This window comes from Sinocyclocheilus rhinocerous, unplaced genomic scaffold, assembly GCF_001515625.1.
Source record: "Sinocyclocheilus rhinocerous isolate Xijiao unplaced genomic scaffold, SAMN03320098_v1.1 scaffold586, whole genome shotgun sequence".
Lineage (NCBI taxonomy): Eukaryota > Metazoa > Chordata > Actinopteri > Cypriniformes > Cyprinidae > Sinocyclocheilus > Sinocyclocheilus rhinocerous.
In genome coordinates, this window is record NW_015631803.1 from 417,492 (window position 1) to 437,491 (window position 20,000).

At 37.9% G+C, this 20,000-nt stretch overlaps 1 protein-coding gene across 5 annotated transcripts in view; it reads right to left on the reverse strand.

Moving 5' to 3' along the window:
• Positions 1-10,617: 10,617 nt before the first annotated feature.
• LOC107741993 (equilibrative nucleoside transporter 1-like) overlaps positions 10,618-20,000 on the reverse strand; it is a 24,087-nt gene continuing 14,704 nt past the window's right edge. For 4 of the 5 annotated variants that reach the window (XM_016554837.1, XM_016554838.1, XM_016554836.1 and 1 more), the window contains exons 2-13: positions 19,407-19,479; positions 19,045-19,126; positions 18,722-18,891; positions 17,640-17,779; positions 17,416-17,550; positions 16,593-16,690; positions 16,426-16,507; positions 16,281-16,348; positions 14,534-14,642; positions 13,640-13,725; positions 12,874-13,073; positions 10,618-11,008 (exon numbers count right to left, since the gene is read on the reverse strand). In XM_016554837.1, the coding sequence (XP_016410323.1) occupies positions 10,897-11,008; positions 12,874-13,073; positions 13,640-13,725; positions 14,534-14,642; positions 16,281-16,348; positions 16,426-16,507; positions 16,593-16,690; positions 17,416-17,550; positions 17,640-17,779; positions 18,722-18,891; positions 19,045-19,126; positions 19,407-19,432 (1,308 nt within the window). In that variant the 5' untranslated portion in view covers positions 19,433-19,479 and the 3' untranslated portion in view covers positions 10,618-10,896. The remainder of the gene's footprint in view (positions 11,009-12,873; positions 13,074-13,639; positions 13,726-14,533; positions 14,643-16,280; positions 16,349-16,425; positions 16,508-16,592; positions 16,691-17,415; positions 17,551-17,639; positions 17,780-18,721; positions 18,892-19,044; positions 19,127-19,406; positions 19,480-20,000) is intronic. The other variant, XM_016554839.1, reaches the window with a different exon arrangement.

The following is a 20,000-nucleotide window of genomic DNA, read 5'->3' on the forward strand; positions in this document are numbered from 1 at the left end:
TCTCTTCCCCGTGAAGATCCTTATTGGAAGCTATCCTCAGCAGATCCTCGTAAGAGTGGCTGCTTAACTGTTCACGGACGAGCCGCATTTTAGGTACGTCGCCGAACGCGGCTGCTTTTTGTTTTGGGGGAAAAATATTCTCTGTCAAAGTGAATATTTTCTTTCTGCTATATCTATATCTTTGTGGTGGGGACCAGCGCATCAAGGCGGGTTCTCATTATCTTTATCGAGCAGTTACAGCTCCTTTCTCTCAATTATTCCTTCACATTAAAGGATTAGTTCACTTTCAAATTAAAATTTCCTGATAATTTACTCACCCCCATGTCATCCAAGATGTTTATGTATTTCTTTCTTCAGTCGAAAAGAAATGAAGGTTTTTGATGAAAACATTCCAGGATTTTTCACCATATAGTTGACTTCAATGGACTCCAAACGGTTGAAGGTCAAAATTACAGTTTCATTGCAGCTTCAAAGGGCTTTAAATGATACCAGACGATGAATAAGGGTCTTATCTAGCAAAACGATCGGTCATTTAAAAAAAAAAAAAAATTTTTTATATGCTTTATAAACACAAATGCTCGCCTTGCTCTGTTCTCGTTTGGAGTCCATTGAAGTCAACTATATGGTGAAAAATCCTGGAATGTTTTCATCAAAAACCTTCATTTCTTTTCGACTGAAGAAAGAAATACATAAACATCTTGGATGACATGGGGGTGAGTAAATTATCAGGAAATTTTAATTTGAAAGTGAACTAATCCTTTAAGGGAATAATTGCTGTAAGACCCGATATTGAGAGGCACGTTGTGGTGATCTCATTAATCTCCCGGTGTTCGCATCTCTGTTATGGCAACTGCGAGCCCATCCAGTGGCACAGCGAAGGGGAAAGATCCCTCTCGCCCGTGTGCTTGCGGGTCTATGATTTCGTCTAAAAACTCTCACCCTCTGTGCATTGCGTGTTTGGGAGTTAGACACGCACAGGGTGTGCTCGCTAATCCCGAGTGCTGCCCCCACTGCTCTCAGTTCCCGTTAAGGGTTTTGGAGCACCGAGTACGAGTCGCGGCCACGAATAAAGGGGACCCAAGTCTTTCCGCGCTTCCCGCGGAAATTAAAAAGGTTGCTCCGCAGGCCCAGTGCAGCTGGTGAGAGTTGATGGACGAGATTTCTCCTGAACTTCCTCCCCTCTTTGAATCAGACCCTTTGGCGGGGGACAAAGAGACGGGGGAGGAAGATGATGAGACTATTGCTTGTCTTTTAGAAGAGGATTTGGAGAAGACGAAGAGGATGCTATCCTCCCTGCTAATCTTTCTTCCAGGCCTGGCAGTGCTATGGGTGAGTCCCCCTCCCCCATGCCAGGCAGCCCTATCATCCTCCTCTCCTTCACTGCCGGGAAGGACAGAGAGGTTGTCTGCTTTTCTTTTTCAAAAAAATTATCGGTCCTCTGCCTTGGCTGTCAGAGCCCTAAATGCCACCTCACTGCTCACAGCATACCAGGCTGAGCTTATGGAGGAGATGGGGAGGCAGATTGATGCTGGGTCACCTGACTTAGCATTGGGGGAAGAGATCTGCGTCATTGCAGATCTCAACCTGCGCTCATCGAGGGGAGCAGTCCAGCAGCATGGGCCTGGCTGTGGTGGGTGAAAGAACCCTGTGGTTGGGTCTGACGGGCTTATCAGAGAGGGAGAAGGCAGAGTTCCTTGATGCCCCAGTGGAGCCGAAAGCCCTTTTCGGGGCTGCAGTGACAAATATGCGTCAGCAATGCGTCTTACGCAAGAAGGATGGGGAAACTTTTGAAACTTGCCTTCCCAGGAAGCCGACTGCTCGGCCCCCCCAACCCATGCGTCCGGGGTTTGCCTCTGATTCCAGGGGGGGACAGTCAGGGTACAGAACCCCTGTTAGGGTACTGGATACAGGGTACCCCCCCGCGCGGTTTGCGGCAGCAGCGGCTAAGCATTGCCTAGCTAACCCTCAGGGAGGCAAAAATAGGGCGACCTAACCTGTGGTCTAGGTTTAAATCAAAGGAGGGGCTACAGCACTCACAGAGTCTCTGTAGCACCCCTCTGCACAGCACAGGAATCTTGTCCCCCCCCCTCTAGCAAAGAAGCGTCAGGGTGTGATTTAAGAAAAATGTTCAAAGGAAGGAAGTTCTCTTGTTGGAGTGTTGGCACCAGTTCATCCAGTGCCCCACATGTTGTTTCTCCCCTCTCCACCCGCGGGGTTATGCAAAAGAGAGGACGAAAGTTTACACCAGTGTTCCCATTTGAAAGAAATAAAAAATGTTTCCTGTGCATCCAGGCAGTGAGCCAAGGGCACAGATTTGTGTGAAAATAAAAACAAAAATACACATAAATACTCCCAGATCAGAACTGCAACCCCCAGCTCCGCCGCTAGATGGTACCACCATGCCATCAGTGAGCGAGAGCTACAGCGGTCCGCTCTCTGCTCTCGTGGAGAGTTGGCGCGCATGCGCAGTACACCCTTGGGTATTATCCACGATAGAACAGGGATATCGTCTGCAGTTTACTGTAAAACCTCCACTTTTCAACAGTGTTATTATTATCACACATCACTGAGTTGGTTGTCATGCCTGCTTCGGACAGCATATCTGCAATACGGGAGTTGTCTGTATCCCATAGTGAGATACCGAACGAATGAGATACTCATGTAACCCCAGTTCTCTGATAACATAAGTGAGGTATTTCACCACACTTCCCTCCTTGCAGCAGCATGGAGAAGAGATATGCTGAGAATGAAGTAGGGACCACTAGCAGCGATATATATGAGGGAAGCGGGACTCCCGCATCACTGTCGTGATTGGTCTGTCAACCGACAGACGTGGTGTAATTGGTGCTTCCAGGATTGGTCACGCCCGAGGCGATTCCCATAGTGAGATACCTCACTCATGTTATCAGAGAACCGGGGTTACATGAGTAACCTAAAGTTCTCGCTGCTCCAATTGATACAATGTCAAACACATCATACAGATACATCACTGATCGGAACATTTCCAGCATTTTATCATGTTGAGAGCAGATCATCTCTTGCAGTCGTCCTGTGGCATCCATCAGATTGAGTTTTTACCTCTGAAGTGATTCTCATGCTGTTCAAGATTAATTTATTGGGTTTCTGCTATTTCACTGTATGAACACACAGATTGATTAGTTTATAAGTATGTTATTTTAAAGCAGTGGTTCCCAACCACATTGCTGGAGCCCCTGCAACACTGCACATTTTGAATCTCTCCTTTGTCTGACACACATTTACATTTACATTTAGTCATTTAGCAGACACTTTTATCCAAAGCAACTTACAAATTAGGAGAACAATAGAAGCAATTAGAGCAACAAGAGAGCAACAGTATACAAGCGCTGTGACAAGTCTCGAATAGAATAGAATAGAATACAGGTGCATCTCAATCAATTAGAATGTCATGGAAAAGTTCATTTATTTCAGTAGTTCAACTCAAATTGTGAAACTCGTGTATTAAATAAATTCAATGCACACAGAGTATAGTGGGCAATTACGTAAGTTCCGTGAAAAACATTAGCTTTGTTGTTTTTCTAATACTTCAAAATGAACCTGTGAATGTCTGTGGGTGAGCACGTCTTTGCCATTCAAAATAAAAAAGCGCACTTTTTCATTTTATAATGCCGTCTTATTGCTCTTCTTCCTAGTAGGTGCATTTTAAAAATGTTTTCCCGATGAATCCTGGACTCCTGCTCAAAATGATAAATTAATATAAGGACCGCTACAAAAAAAAAAAAAGCAGTTGCCGGGGATGACAGCCGTGACAGCTAAGTGGAATCCCGGAAAATAAACCGTGGAACTTTGACCAATGAGACAACAGTTTACTCGCGCGTGACTTGTATTAACAAATTTGGTCCATTTAGAAACTTTGCCGTGTGAAAGCGAACCGCACCAAGAATAAAAAGCAACGTTGTAATAATTTTAATCCCTGTTTCGGAACAAAGCAATCAATCTACAGGTGTGAAAGTACCCTTAAACTACTTCAGTCTGTGTGCATTGAATTTATTTAATACACGAGTTTCACAATTTGAGTTGAATTACTGAAATAAATGAACTTTTCCACGACATTCTAATTTATTGTGATGCACCTGTAGTACTAGTATTAATTGGTAAGGCGCTGGCGAAAAATATGAGTCTTTAGATTTTTTTTTTTTAAATGGCTAAAGACTCAGCTGATCGAATTGAGATAGGCAGGTCGTTCCACCAGCTGGGAACCATCCAGGAAAAGGTCCGTGAGAGTGATTTTTTGCCTCTTTGGCACCACGAGGCATCGTTCACTTGCAGAACACAAGCTTCTGGAGGGCACATAAGTCTAAATTAGCGAGTTTTGGTATATTGGTGCAGTGCCAGTGGTAGTCTTGTAGGCAAACACCAGTACCTTGAATTTGATGCGAGCGGCTATTGGCAGCCAGTGCAAACTGATAAAGAGAGGTGTGACGTGGGCTTTCTTCGGCTCGTTGAAGACCATTGTCCATCACATCATCTGGTTGGAATGAGAAGTAGAGTTGAGTGTCATCAGCATAGCAGTGATAGGAAAAGCCATGCTTCTGAATGACAGATCCTAATGATGACATGTAGATGGAGAAGAGAAGTGGTCCAAGCACTGGGCCCTGAGGAACCCCAGTAGCAAGAAGTTGTGACATAGAAACCTAGCCCCTCCAAGACACCCTGAAAGACCTACCAGAGAGGTAAGACTTGAACCACTGGAGTGCAGTCTACTGGAGAGTGGACAGAAGGCTCTTAGGGCCTCATGTATTAAACTCTCTATAGATTTCACCCTAAAAGTGTACGTACGCACAAAAGATTTTGCGTACGCACAAAAGTTTTCAGATTTATAAAACCATGCATACACCAGAACCTGCGCAAAAATCCCTTTATAAATCCCAGTCAGGGGAAGATTGTGCGTATGTGCATCTCTACCTGTCTCCTCACCGAATTAACCATATATGGAGCTTACAACGCCTAGTTTTCTGATGCATAACCTCATCTGCATATCATTGCTGATATTGCTGATATTCCCATCCACGTTGCACCATGTTTAACACCGTCAAAGGTACAAGACGTTAAGGAAATATGAGATACGGACTAAATGCCATTTGTGCCACATTAATTTTTATTGCCAAAATAATCCAGAATGTTTTAGAATATATCAAAATATCCATAAAAACAAAACTTTTTAGTTCTCAGATAAATAGCCTATTTTAGAATATACTTGACCTCATTCTTTTCCACTGGCCAAATAGTATTTCAATTGTTTTAAACAATTCAAATCAAATCAAATTTATGCAGTTTTGTTGAAAAGGTGAACATCTTTTAGCTATTTTTAGTGGAAACAGATAGGCCTATATTTATTGCAGTGTAAATACAATTGTCTGACTATCGAAGCAAGTGTGCATCATTGATCATTGTTCTCGCTAAAAAAAATTCTCATAACATGAGATCTGCAGTTTAGTTTAAATATGAATTATTATAGCACTCCTCGCTGTCATTAAAACATTGCATACCACAGGAAAAGTGATTAAGCGCATCAACTACAAATAGGCCTATGTCTAAATTCATATAATTTTGGTTTAACTTGTGTAATGACTTTATGTAATTTCAGTGCTTATCTTCATTAATGAGAGTGGAATATTTAATGTAAATGTGTATATCGAAATGAAAACAGAGTTTAAAATCCTTGTTTACTTGATTAATTTTCTCACTCCAGGAAAAGAGTGCGTAGAGTCAAGAGCATCCGTACGGTGCGCACATATTTACGCCAAGTTTATTTTTTATAAATCCAGGTACGTGCGTGGAAAACAGCGTACGCACATTTCTATGCCCATTTTGTGTGTACGCAACGTTTATACATGAGGCCCCTGGTGGTTAACAGTGTCAAAAGCAGCAGACAGATCCAGAAAAATGAGTGTTGAGGATTTGAAAGCTGCTCTTGCCAGTCTCAGGGCTTCAGTAACCGAGAGTAGGGCAGTCTCAGTTGAGTGGGCGCTTTTGAAGCCAGGTTGGTTGTTGTCCAGGAGGTTGTTCTGTGCAAGAAACATAGAGAGTTGGTTGAACACAACTCGCTCAAGTCTTTGCAATAAATAGAAGAAGGGATACCGGTCTTAGTTTTCTAAAAGTGCAGGATTTAGAGAGGGTTTCTTAAGCAGTGGGGTTACACGAGCCTGCTTAAATGCTGTGGGAAATGTACCAGTGTGAAGAGAGGTGTTGATAATGTCAGTGAGCGCAGGTATAACTGAAGAAGAAACGGCTTGAAAAAGGTGAGTGGGGATAGAATCAAGCGGACAGGTAGTAGTATGATTGGAAAGGATAAGTTTGGAAACTTCTGCCTCTGAGAGTGGAGAGAAGGAGGAGAGAGTGTGTATTTGATGTTATGAAGTTTTTGTCAGGATGTGGTGTGGAGAATTGGCTGATGATGGTTCTTGTTTTATTTATGAGGAATATTACAAAGTCGTCAGCTGTAAGAGTTGATGAAGAAGAGAAAAGAAGGTTTTGAAAAGTGTGTGAGAGTCAGAACAATTGTTCATTTTGTTGTGGTAGTATGTTGTTTTAGCAGTGGAGACATTTGCAGAGAAGGAAAAAAGTTGTCTAAGCAAGATGTCTTGATTGCTCCAAGAATATGTTTGGAAAGCCCCTGCTCTAAAGCAGTGGTATTCAATCCTGGTCCTAGGGACTCACCACTCTGCACATTTTGTGTGTCTCCCATATTTAACACACCTTATTCAGAAATGGAAATTGAATTGTACTTGGCATTTGACAGAAATGGAAAAAAAAAAACTTGGGAGAAACAAGGCTCAGTCTGGGGTCTTCGGAGGGGATCTGTCTCTGGGGCGCATCTAGTTGACATGGTCTCCGCTGACATTCAGGGCTGTTGAGGTCATCTCTAGGTGCTGATCCACCATCTGGACTGGATACAGACTGGATCTCGGTGGCTACAGTGACGTCAGAATAAGAATGAATAAGAATGAAACAGACTAATATTAACGTAGATGCCATTGTTCTTACGATGTAACAAGTACATGTTTTCCATACATTGATTTATTTATGGCAGCCCACCACAATATCAACGCTGACCGCCACAAATAGATTTGCTAAAATTTGTCCAAAACTTATGCAAGAGTCGCTATATGGCTAGATCAGACTTCAAAAGACTATGATTTCATCGACTAAATGTGCTGCTCATTTCAAAGTCAAAACAATGTTTGTGTATGTATCTCTGAAGGGAACACACTGTCTTCAGAAAAGTATCGATGGCGTTTTCATTTTATCTCAATTTAATTCCCCAAATGCCAAAATAATGAAGAAGGAATTTAAATTCAGTGTCAAGCAGGGACTCTGCGGGTCTTAAACGTCTTAATTCACTCTTTAACAAACTAAAGCCTCAAAAGGTTTTAAATCAGAGAAAGTCTTAAATGGCATTAATTGTTGCATACACTGCAAAAAATGAATATCTTGCTTTCTAATACAAATACCTATACATCCTTGAATCAAGCATCTTTTACTGGAGATGCAAAGTTAACTGATGAAGTCTTGTTTTCTGAGAAACTGAACAAAATGAAGTGCGTTTATGTTTAAAACATCTGAAATATCTGCCAATGGGGAATGAAAACTTATTTTCCCTTTGAATTAAGTTTATTTTCTGACTCCATTGGTTCTTGTTTTAATCATAAACACATTTTGATCAATTTCTCCGAAAACTTTTTTTTATCTTTTGTCGTTTTGCTTGTTAAATGTGACAGCAGATGGCGCTGCATCCGTTACCCCGGTAACCCCATGAACAAAGCAGCTGCATTACTTTCTGTTTCCGAACAGTAGGCCTATTTAAATATTTTAAACGGCAATTCTTAAAGACTTAAAAGGCTATTTATTTTCAGACTTAAACATTTTATACATTTGAATCTGGACTTCAACATGCCTTGGTATTTGAATTCACTATATTATACTTTCAATGAAACATTTGCAATCGGTTTGTAAAAGCTGCTTTTATGCATGTTTGGCCTGAGTTTTTGTTGCATTTGGATAGTTTTAACCAGCAGGCGTCACCAGTGTGTGATGTTTCGAGTTATTCGGTGAGTCATTTTGCGAAGCCATTGATTCAGTTGATTCAAAGATTCGAAAAGGTTTTTCTGAAGTCCGCGGGAGAGGATTTTTGAATGGCAGTGAAAGCGACGCAACTGACGCTGGTAGGTCACATGACAACGAGAATGACAACATGGCGGATGTCGTAGATCCGAGTTTCATTCGTACTCCACACATTCATACATTTTTAACGGTCGCAGCAAGTTTCAGACCAATTAGCTATTATACATTATTTGGTTTCGGATTTTCCACTGTAATTAGGACAACGAATTCCAAAGTTGAAATACACAAAATTACATACGTTTGCAGAATTGCTTTAAAGGTTTTTACAGATTTTCTCTCATAGACATACTTCGGAGCAGTTCTCATTTTAATACTTATAAGATTAATATACGGCTTTTCCATTAGTAATTTTGACAATGACACATTTGTACTTGGCAGTTGTGCAGTTTCACTGTAACTTCCCCCGCGTCTGTCATCTGGTTTTCAGACAGGCCACATGAGCGTCAGGTTTCACTGCAACATTTGGCTTCAACCTCAGACAGCATGTGCAGACTATCTTATTACACACACTATTGCAAGTAGCCTACTATATAATATTTAATCAGATCCCCTGAATCATTACCCAAATGAGTTTTAATGCACATTCATATCAGTCAATCTGGAGACAAAATCATGTTTACAAAGTACCAGACAGCTACACAAAGCACTTTTAAGGATTAAATAAAGACTGAATTTGGAATTTGGCTACCACTGGCATTGCACCAATATACCAAAACTCGTTAATTTAGACGTATGTGCCCTCCAGAAGCTTGTGTTCTGCAAGTGAACGATGCCTCGTGGTGCCAAAGAGGCAAAAAATCACTCTCACAGACCTTTTCCTGGATGGTTCCCAGCTGGTGGAACGACCTGCCTATCTCAATTCGATCATTGGTTCATGGCTTCCAATTTTCAAAATATACTCTGAATGTAAGTATTAGAAGCTTAAAAGTGAGTTACAGTTATAATATGTGAAATCTGTATTAAATACATTTGGAAAGACAAATTGTGACCGCAAACTCTGCTCTCGTTTCTGCTGTTTTTGTGCAGGTGTTTGAGGAATGACATCATTGTGCAATTTTTTGTCTTGTTTAATTTGTGCAATTGTTAATTTAGATGTTACTCGTTTTTTCAGTGTAGCCTATTTGAGAGTAAAATCTGCAGAAAAAACTCGCACAAAACAAATAAGAACGTCATGTGAAGCTATAAAGTGGATCAGACTTCATTACAAATGAAGTGATAAGTAACAGGCCTTCTTCACATATATTTGAAGTGAATAGTATTTTTTTTTTTCTCAAAACAACAAACTTGTATATCAAATGGCCATTCTGTATTTGATCTGATGAAGTACTTTTGATATCTTAACCTTGTATGATATAAAATTGTGCAATTTGAAGGTCTTTAAATGATTGCAACAAACACCTTAAGTTAAGAAAAACTTCACTTGTTTATCATTATGCGTTTTCTTCATTTAAAGGGGTTTGTTACAACCACAACAAACACACATATGGACATCAAATGCAGAAATAAACAGTTTTTATTAATAACAAAGCATATAATATTTGGCACTTTGTTGTCTTGTAATGTAGTGTTGAGGAAAAAAAGTTGTTCAATATGGTACGAGGTAGAGTGGGTTTGTTCGTTGCACTTAAAGCTTAAAAACGTCACGATGATGTTTTTATATAAGTTAAATATAACATCATAATGCACGTCACCTTCATAAAAAGCTCTATGGTTGTCCATCTGCTTATCAAAAAAGACTATAATACAATATTTACTTAATATAAACTGCTATAAAACTAAAGAGGTTTGAATATTATACAAATAACATGCTGTTCTGTGCTCTCGTGACAATATATCTTTAAAGGAAGCTATTATAAAAATCTCACAATTTATTTGAAGAAATAGTTCACATCCAAACACTGTCGTAGTGAGTAAATGATGATTTTGGATGAACTAATAATTCTAAATATGTTAAAACAAGTATTTCTTAAACAATAATAATGGTTGTACGACCAACTTTTTGGGTCAGCAAGATTTTTTAATGTTTTTGAAAGAAGTCTCTTCTGCTCAACAAGGCTGCATTTATTTGATCAAAATACTGTAAAAACAGTGAAATATTACAATTTAAAATAGCTGTTTTCTATGTGAATATATTATAAGCTGTAATTTATTCCTGTGATGCGCAGCTGAATTTTCAGCATCATTACTCCAGTCTTCAGTGTCACATGATCTTCAGAAATCATTCTAATTTGCTGATTTGCTGCTCAAGAAACATTTCTGATTATTATCAATGTTGAAAACGGTTGTTTTGTGGAAACCGTGATACATTTTATGTTTCAGGATTCTTTGATGAATAGAACGTTTAAAAGAACAGCATTTATTTGAAACAAAAAACTTATAAATGAGTTTACTGTCACTTTTGACCAATTTAATGGATCCTTGCTGAATAAAAGTATTACATTTGTTTAAAAAAAAAAAAAAAAATCTTACTGACCCCAAACTTTTGAACAGTAGTGTAGGCTTTAAGTCCTTTACATTATGAGCAATACAATATAATATTTAAGGCTAAAGCATCCAGCATGTACTGTGTACAGTCTGTGTACTTTCGGCTCAAGATCCGGTCTTGATGCTGAAGTGACGCTGATGTTGTGCGTTTGTTCTGTGTGGAGGGCCGCTCCGGACCTTCGTATGACTGTAAGGCTCCTTCAGTCTCATCTCTGTCCAGAGCGCTGGGTGTGTGTGTCCACCGAGACTTCAGACGAGCGCTCGAAACAGAAACGACAGAGACGCTCCGAGAGCCAGACCGAGAGACAGGAAGAAGGCCATGATCGCTCCAGCCGTCTCCGCCTCGCTCGCATCCACCTTCCTGTCCACAAAAACAAGACAATGTGTTTAACACAGTGCTTCTCAACCAGGGGCCTCAAGATCAGTTAAATGGTTTAAAATAAATATCAAGACATTTCTTATTTTAATTCACCCCTCAACTATTTTACTTTACACCTGGATTCACATAGACTTGGAAAAGCAGGACATTTAGGTCTTATTTTAAAAGTGTGATTTCTAGTCATGGAAATTAATCAAATCTTTTCCATAATGTATATGCTAAGCTCTAAAATGTTTTATTAGATAGAAATTGTGAGTAAAAAAAAAAATATTATTAAGAAATGTTCTTAAGGCAAGACACTACTGATTTTAATTTGAGCTAATATACTATCACCATACACTAAAAAATGCTGGGTTAAATATAACCCAGCTATTGGGTTGTTTTGACCCAGCGGTTGGGTTGTTTTGACCCAGCGGTTGGGACGTGTTGACCTAGCGGATGGGTTGTTTTGACCCAGCGGTTGGGTTGTTTTGACCCAGCTCTTGGGTTGTTTTGACCCAGCGGTTGGGTTGTTTTGACCCAGCTCTTGGGTTGTTTTGACCCAGCGGTTGGGTTGTTTTGACCCAGCTCTTGGGTTGTTTTGACCCAGCGGTTGGGTTGTTTTGACCCAGCGGTTGGGTTGTTTTGACCCAGCGGTTGGGTTGTTTTGACCCAGCGGTTGGGTTGTTTTGACCCAGCTCTTGGGTTGTTTTGACCCAGCTGTTGGGTTCTTTTGAACCCAACCACTGGGTCAAAACAACCCAATAGCTGGGTTTGTCCCTTTTTAACCCAGCGCTGGGTTATATTTAACCCAGCATTTTTTAGAGTGTACAATACTTCTCCAGTTGATTAATCACAGTACATGAAGGCGAAGTTGCAAATGATGCATTATCTAATAAAACGAGCACTTTTGCATATATTTCCAGAAAATGAATCTGACCTATTTGAATGAAGCCAGGTTCAAAATTCTTGTTTGATTTGGGTAACATAGTAGAGTTAAATGAGCGAATGATGTACAGTATGAACAAACTCCTCGGTAAAAACCTTCAGAATATAGAGAGGAATAAAACTGTACATTTTGGTGTAAGTGCTTCTGGAGTGGAGGAGACAACTTTACAGCCTTTAAGGATATGTGCTATAATTTAAATGTACAGACACAAATATATTAGGTACAATATCACAAATACTTAATTTTTATTTTAGATGTGTCTTTTCACTAGTCTAAAAGAAAATATGAAAGCAAAAGACCCCAAAATGTTACGCCTTAAAACTTGTCTAGTAAATCACATACGAATTAATTGGTTACAAAGAGTGGAATCCTTAAGCGCATTCAACTCAATTCTAAATGTTTGAATTCTAAAATTTCAAAGTTTTACTGTATTTACTTATATTAATTTATTGACACTGAGTTTTATTTCTGCAAATTCATAAATATATAAATTTTAAAACAAGCTTGAGAACCACTGGGCTAACATTAATCACATCATGTTATTTTAGTATCATTGATGTGCTATTATAGTTTTTGTAAATATTTTGATTTAGATCTTATTTTTACATGTTCTGTTTTTATTCTAATTTTAAAGTTTTTGTAAATTTGTTGTGTTTTTGTCATTTTAAATATGTTTATATTCATTTTTATTTCACTTTAGTTATTTTAGTACTTGAGCTTTAGGTAATCAAAAATTAAGAAGCGTTTCCTTGGCAACTAGCTGAAACAAAAAGTTTGAAGTTTTTTTTTTTATAAATATTTTATTTTAAGTTAATATTTTATTTCAAGTAAGGAACATGTTTTTACATTTAGTTAATGATAATAACTCTGATGTGTCCAAATAATAATATAGATAAGATTCTGTCAGTATTTTACTCACTTGGGTCCGAAGCACATGCACAGGCTGGCCAGATATCCATTAGAGAAGGCAAAGAGGATCATGAAGGCGATGAACCAGCCGTCGTGTGAGAAGTAGACGGGCAGATTGTAGCGAGGCTGGACGTTACAGAGCATGAAGAGAGGGACGAAAATCACACGGGCCACTAACAGACCCGGCAGCAGCTTACTGTCTTTACCAGGCTGAGAGACAGAGACAGAGAGGGAAAGTGAAAATAATACAACAAAACATATGCATAAATAGCATAAACTATTCTGTAGAATGCATTTGTGTTTTGCATTAAACAGCTGCACTGAATTTCATTGCTCAAAGTAACTAATATCCATCCAGTCATCTGTATTTATTACTGCATGTAAATCCTCCCACCTGCTGATTCTAAGACTCATATTTTGTGAATATATGCATGTTTGTGTGATTTATTGTTCTGAAGGATCCATGTATAAACACAAAACAGACACACAAAATAATATTTGTATGATCCTCCCTAGAGGAAGATCCATCTGCAGCAATATGAATATATAGAGCGACCTTAACAAGTGTTTGAACACTTAGAAAATATGAGACCAAGCGTCCTTTATACTAAAAATACGGTAAGATGCATAAACACTTCGCAATGAAAACAGGAGTCATTTATACTAAAAAATGTGCTTGAATACTTTGCAATCAAAATGTTTCGTAAAAAAGAAGTTTGTACAGTTTGAAAACAATAGAAGTGGTGTTGAAAATGAAGTTGCGTTATGTTTCTTACCCACATACAGACAGCGGTCAGACTGCGACCAAGCCAATCAAACACGTTAAATAACAGGAAACAAGACACTGGGATGAAATACAGCTCTACAGAGAGAAGTTAGTCATTGTGTGCAGGAGCTTTAATACAAGCAGCAAACAAGATGTCTTCATATTCAGACATTGAAATGTTTTAATATTATAATGAACTTCACAGTTTGTAAATGCATGAACAGCAGCAGATGAATTATGGTCTAAATATCTTTTGGATTTTATTGTTTTCATGCTTGCACAAATAATTTACCACACAAAACACACTGTGGTTATTTGCATTCAGTATTGTTTTTCCCTGTTGTCTGTAACATTATTTATGAAAGCATATTTCTGCCATGGAATGAAATAAATACATAAATAAAAAAGTAATTGCAACTTTTTATGCCCCAATTCAAACATTTTTTCTCTCAAAAATGCAAAATATAAACTCATAATTCTGCAAAAAAAAAGTCTGAATTGTGAAATATAAACTCTAAGAAAAAAGTATTGATTGCATGTTTTTAACTTGAGTTTATAACTCGCAATTCTGAGTTTATCCAAAATATAAGATATAAACTCAGAATCTCAGAATCTCAACACCTCAGAATTGCGAGCTGTTAACTTGAATTGTATTGAAAAAAAAAGAGTCAGAATTGTGGGATAAAAAGTTGCAATTACAGTAAAAAAAAAAAAAAGCAAAATTTTTAATTGTGACTTTTATCTCAATTATAATAATATTATATATATATATATAAAAACAAGATTTGTGGTATAAAAAGTTACAATCACCTCTTTTTATTTTATTCCAAGAATAAGCTTCCATAATAATCAGACTCATTATCAGACTGTGAATTGTAAAGAGTCAGACTCATTGAACTCTCACCCCACTTTCCACCATCAGCAATAGTAGATTTAACGTCCACAGTGATGGCGGGAAACGTGCCGATGGTGATGGTGAAGGCGAAACACACAGAGAACGCCATAACCCAGATCTGACGAGAGAAATACAAGAAAACTCACACTTTCACCTGTGCAAAACTCACCGACACAATCCTGAGAATGGTTGTGGACGGTTGCTAGGGTGTTGCTATGCAGTTTTCAAGGTGCTCTGAGTGTTGTTGCTGTGCAGTTGCCATGGTGTTCTGGGTGTTGCTACTATGCAGTTGCTAAGGTGTTTGTAAGTGCTGTTGCTATGCAGTTGCTAAAGCGTTCTGGGTGTTGTTGCTATGCAGTTGCAAAGGTGTTCTTGGTGTTGTTGCTATGCAGTTGCTAATGTGTTCTGGGTGTTGTTGCTGTGCAGTTGCCAAGGTGTTCTGGGTGTTGTTGCTGTGCAGTTGCCAAGGTGTTCTGGGTGTTGTTGCTTTGCAGTTGCCAAGGTGTTCGTGTGTTTGTTGCTATGCAACTGCCAAGGTGTTTAAAAGTGTTGCTGCTGTGCAGTTGCCAAGGTGTTCTGGGTGTTGTTGCTTTGCAGTTGCCAAGGTGTTCAGTGTGTTGTTGCTATGCAACTGCCAAGGTGTTTAAAAGTGTTGCTGCTGTGCAGTTGCCAAGGTGTTCTGGGTGTTGTTGCTATGCAGTTGCCAAGGTGTTTGTAAGTGTTATTGCTATGCAGTTGCCAGGGTGTTTTATAAGTGTTGTTGCTGTGCAGTTGCCAAGGTGTTCTGTGTGTTGTTGCTTTGCAGTTGCCAAGGTGTTCAGTGTGTTGTTGCTGTGCAATTGCCAAGGTGTTTAAAAGTGTTGCTGCTGTGCAGTTGCCAAGGTGTTCTGGGTGTTGTTGCTATGCAGTTGCCAAGGTGTTTGTAAGTGTTATTGCTATGCAGTTTCCAGGGTGTTTTATAAGTGTTGCTGTGCAGTTGCTAAGGTGTTCTGAGTGTTGTTGCTATGCAGTTGACAAGGTGTTCTGGGTGTTGTTACTATGTAGTTGCCAAGGTGTTTATAAGTGATGTTGCTGTGCAGTTGCCAATATGTTCTGGGTGTTGTTGCTATGCAGTTGCCAAGGTGTTTAAAAGTGTTGCTGTTGTGCAGTTGCCAATGTGTTCGATGTGTTGTTGCTATGCAGTTGCCAAGGTGTTTATAAATGTTATTGCTGTGCAGTTGCCAAGATGTTCCGGGTGTTGTTGCTATGCAGTTGTCAATGTGTTTGTAAGTGTTATTGCTATGCAGTTGCCAGGGTGTTTTATAAGTGTTGTTGCTGTGCAGTTGCTAAGGTGTTTGTAAGTGTTGTTGCTATGCAGTTGACAAGGTGTTCTGGGTGTTGTTGCTATGTAGTTGCCAAGGTGTTTATAAGTGATGTTGCTGTGCAGTTGCCAAGGTGTTCTGCGCGTTGTTGCTTTGCAGTTGCCATGTGTTTGGTGTGTTGTTGCTTTGCAGTTGCCATGTGTTCGGTGTGTTGTTGCTGTGCAGTTGTTAAGGTGTTTGTAAGTGTTGTTGCTATGCAGTTGCTAAGGTGTTCTGAGTGTTGTTGCTATGCAGTTGCCAAGGTTTTCTGGGTGTTGTTGCTATCTAGTTGCCAAGGAGTTTATAATTGTTGTTGCTGTGCAGTTGCCAAGGTGTTCTGGGTGTTGTTGCTATGCAGATGCTAAGGTGTTCTGAGTGTTGTTGCTATGCAGCTGTTGATTTTAATGTGTGCTTACCTTCTTAAAGATGGCCAGTATGGACGGTGTTTGTTTGTCGTCGTCTCCAGCGCTCTTCTGCCGCTCATCTATAGACAGCTCAACTTTAAAACAGGGTTTTGATTGATATTCAGCCAGGTTTTGATTTGAATTTTCATTACGTCACCTTTTTTCAGCAGATCCATCTTGTTCTCCTCATCCTCAGCTGGTTTGCTCTGCTGACTCTCCAGATAGTACTGAAAAAACGCCTACAGAAAAAAACAGCAATTAGACTGTAAATGTTTATAGCTTTAAATCAGGGGCTTCAGTTTTTTCCAGCCGCTCAGATCTTACCAGTCTAGGAAGTAGAGCATACGATGCAATTGCAAGGGAAATAACGACACACGCTGTGATGAAGTATCCAAATGCACTGTCGTGCATAGCAGAACCACCTGAGAGAGAAAATGAGCTTCATATGAACATGACTTTGGTTTTTGATCAATTTAATTACAACCAAAATTACAATGAAGTAGTTTATATATATATATATATATATATATATATAAGTATTGCTATATATATATATAAACTACATCTTCCACTTTTAATTTTTGTAACACTGTCGGTGTAAATAAATGTTAAAGTATAAAAATATTTATTTCAAAAATTAATTCCATTCATTTAAAAAATATGATTCATATAATACTAATAATTATAATTATATATTCATTAATTGTAAGTTAAACAATATTTTTTCACTTTTTTAACACTCAAGGATTTAGAGTAAATAGATATAATATTTTATATAATATAGAAAAATATAATATTTAATTTATATTTTAACTCTGTAAATAAAGGATTTTTTATTGCTGAAAACACATTTACACAGAAGTTTATATATATATACATAAATATGAATAATTATTTAATTATATATAATCCATATTTCTCTTCTTTTTAAGTCACTTGCATTTATGAATAATATATAAATGATTACCCTAGAAAAAGTGAAGCTTGTATTTTAGGTGCTTACATTTATTCTTCAATTTAAAAAGTGTGATTTGAGTTTTTTTGCATTGAAAGTGCCATAGATTTCCATTATAGATGCATTAGTGTGACGACTGGTTGAGCTGGAGTGATTTGTGGTACTGTAATTGTGTTGTAGTTGCAGACTCACTGGCAATGGCACAGATCATGGAAAAAGCAGCGAAGGTTCCTGCGAGTCCCTGTCCGCTCATGATGGGTGTCGTGTAGGACGCTGGCAGGAGTCCGGCCATCCCAAACAGACTTCCCTGAAGAACCGCTCCGAACGCTGGGATCAGCACAAATACATCACATCAAATCACATTCACAACCCATTCTGCTTCTGCAAGTTGAAATGCATTTGTTGTAGCGTCTCACAGTTAATGCAGATGATTTTGATCATGGTGATGATGAAGAATGGCAGCGGATCCAAATCTACTTTCACCAGGATGGCGGTGAGCAGAAACACCACCAGAATGGCTGTCAGACTCCCTGCGATCCGGATCTTCTGAGGAATTCTGCAGATTCAATCACAGTCTCGAAAATGATCGAAAACAGGTTTGCCTCATAATTTACCCCAAAATCCAAGAGGAAAGAATACGAATTTATATTTTCCTTAAAGAAAACCAAGCATTGATTATTTTATTTAATTTTATTTAATTTTATTTAATTTTATTTAATTTAATTTAATTTTATTTTGTTTTGTTTTGTTTTTAGTGTTGTGTTGTGTTGTGTTTTATTTTGAGTTAAATTGAATTTGAAGGTAAATTGTGTTTAATTGACATTAAAATAATGTCAATGTGCAAAAATAAATGAGGGAATAAATAAATTAAAAACAGTAGTAATATAATAATAATAATAATAATAATAAATAAAATACTTATTTATAAATAAGTAAAAAATGTATGCACAAAAATAAAAATATTTATTTAAAAAGTAGTTTTTATTATCCATTTAAATAAATAGAAATATTAATTCTAGTGAATAAATAAATTATATTTAATCAATAAAAGTACTTATTTAAATCAATAAAATAAAAGTGTTTAATGAAATAAATACAGATATCTATTTAAAAGAATAAAATATTTATGTAAATATATTTATTGATTTATTTAAATGAATAGTTTTGTTTATGTATTGTTATCTAGCTAAATCAATAAAAATATATATTTAAATAAATATTTATTAAAATAAAAATATTTGCATCAATAAAAACATTTTAAAATAATTCAAAAAAAATATCTATTCGAGTATATAAAAACTATTCAAATAAATAAATGTATACATGTATTCAAATAAATGTATTTATTCAAATAAATAAGTAAAAAACTGTCCTAAAACAGGCTTCACTTTTTATGCATACTAATTTCTTATTTTGTTTCTTTTGACTTCAGGATGTAAAATGACCCTAGAAGGCCACAGTTAGCTGAACCTCTGCACTATGTGTTAATGAGTCTGACCTCTGGTGAAGCACTGAGTTGAGGCAGGTGAAGACCAGCAGAGGAACCATCGCACACAGCGTCATCACATTATTAAACTTGGCCTGTAAGACACTCCGGGAGTCTTCTTCAGTCGTGTTGACTGAGAAATTCGCTTCACTTGAAGGATCTGCTAGACGACTGGTGAAATACTGTGAGATAAACAGACTTGAGAGGTGCAAACCTTCTGTTTTTTGAGGATGTCGTTTTTGCTTTTGCATTTCTGGTCTGCATTTCTATGGCTAAAACCAACCCAGATGTACGACTTCACACGAAATATGTGACGCAAGTCGTAAAGTGCTTACCATAGTAGCTGTCATGAAGAAATTCCACGGCAGCAGCGTTCCCAACCCCAGCATGAAGAAAATCAACCACACGCCATTATATCTGTCACGAGAAGAGGCATGTTTGACTGCTGTTGTTGAAGCGATTCACATCAGGTTTCTGGGTTTTTTGATGCACCAGAACAAAGACAGCTTTCTAAAAAAAACTACAGAATACCCAGTAAATTGTGATATCAGCCTTTGTTTTTAGTTTTTAGAATATGATTTGGCTCAGTTATGCCTCTGCACATCTGGTGTGACTCTAGATAAAGACATAGATTCAGCAGCAGAAACCCCCTGTGCTCTTGTTATCTGTTCAAGCCTTTAACTGATGTTCAACTCACTTGTCTTTGGGCACCTGAGGGTCCATATCTGTGAGATTCACTGTAATGAGCCGCGATTTTAATGTTCAAGCACCTGGAAGCAACACGGACTTGTTCAGACACATGACGTGAAAAATAATAGTAAACTAAATAAATAACTACGTAAATACATACACTCTTAAAAATAAAGGTGCTTCACGATGCCATAGAAGAACCTTTTTTGTCTAAATGGTTCCATAAAGAACCTTCAACATCTGAAGAACCTTTCTGTTTCACAAAAGCTTCTTTGTGGCGAAAGAAGGTTCTTCAGATTATAAAGAGGTAAGAAAGAGACGGTTCTTTAAAGAATCTTAGACTGAATGCTTCTTCGTGGAACCAAAAATGGTTCTTCTTTGGCATCGCTGTGAAGAACCTTTTAAGCAGCTTTATTTTTAGTGTTATAGAAACAAGTGAAGAAGCCAGAAAAGACGAGAAAGGATTTAGTGAAAAAAGAGATCAATTTAAGCAACATCAAACCATATAAAAATCTAATGTACTGTAGATACAGGAATCATAATTTAATTACAAAAAGTAATGCCATATATAATGCAAGAATACAAACAGTTATGTCTAAGT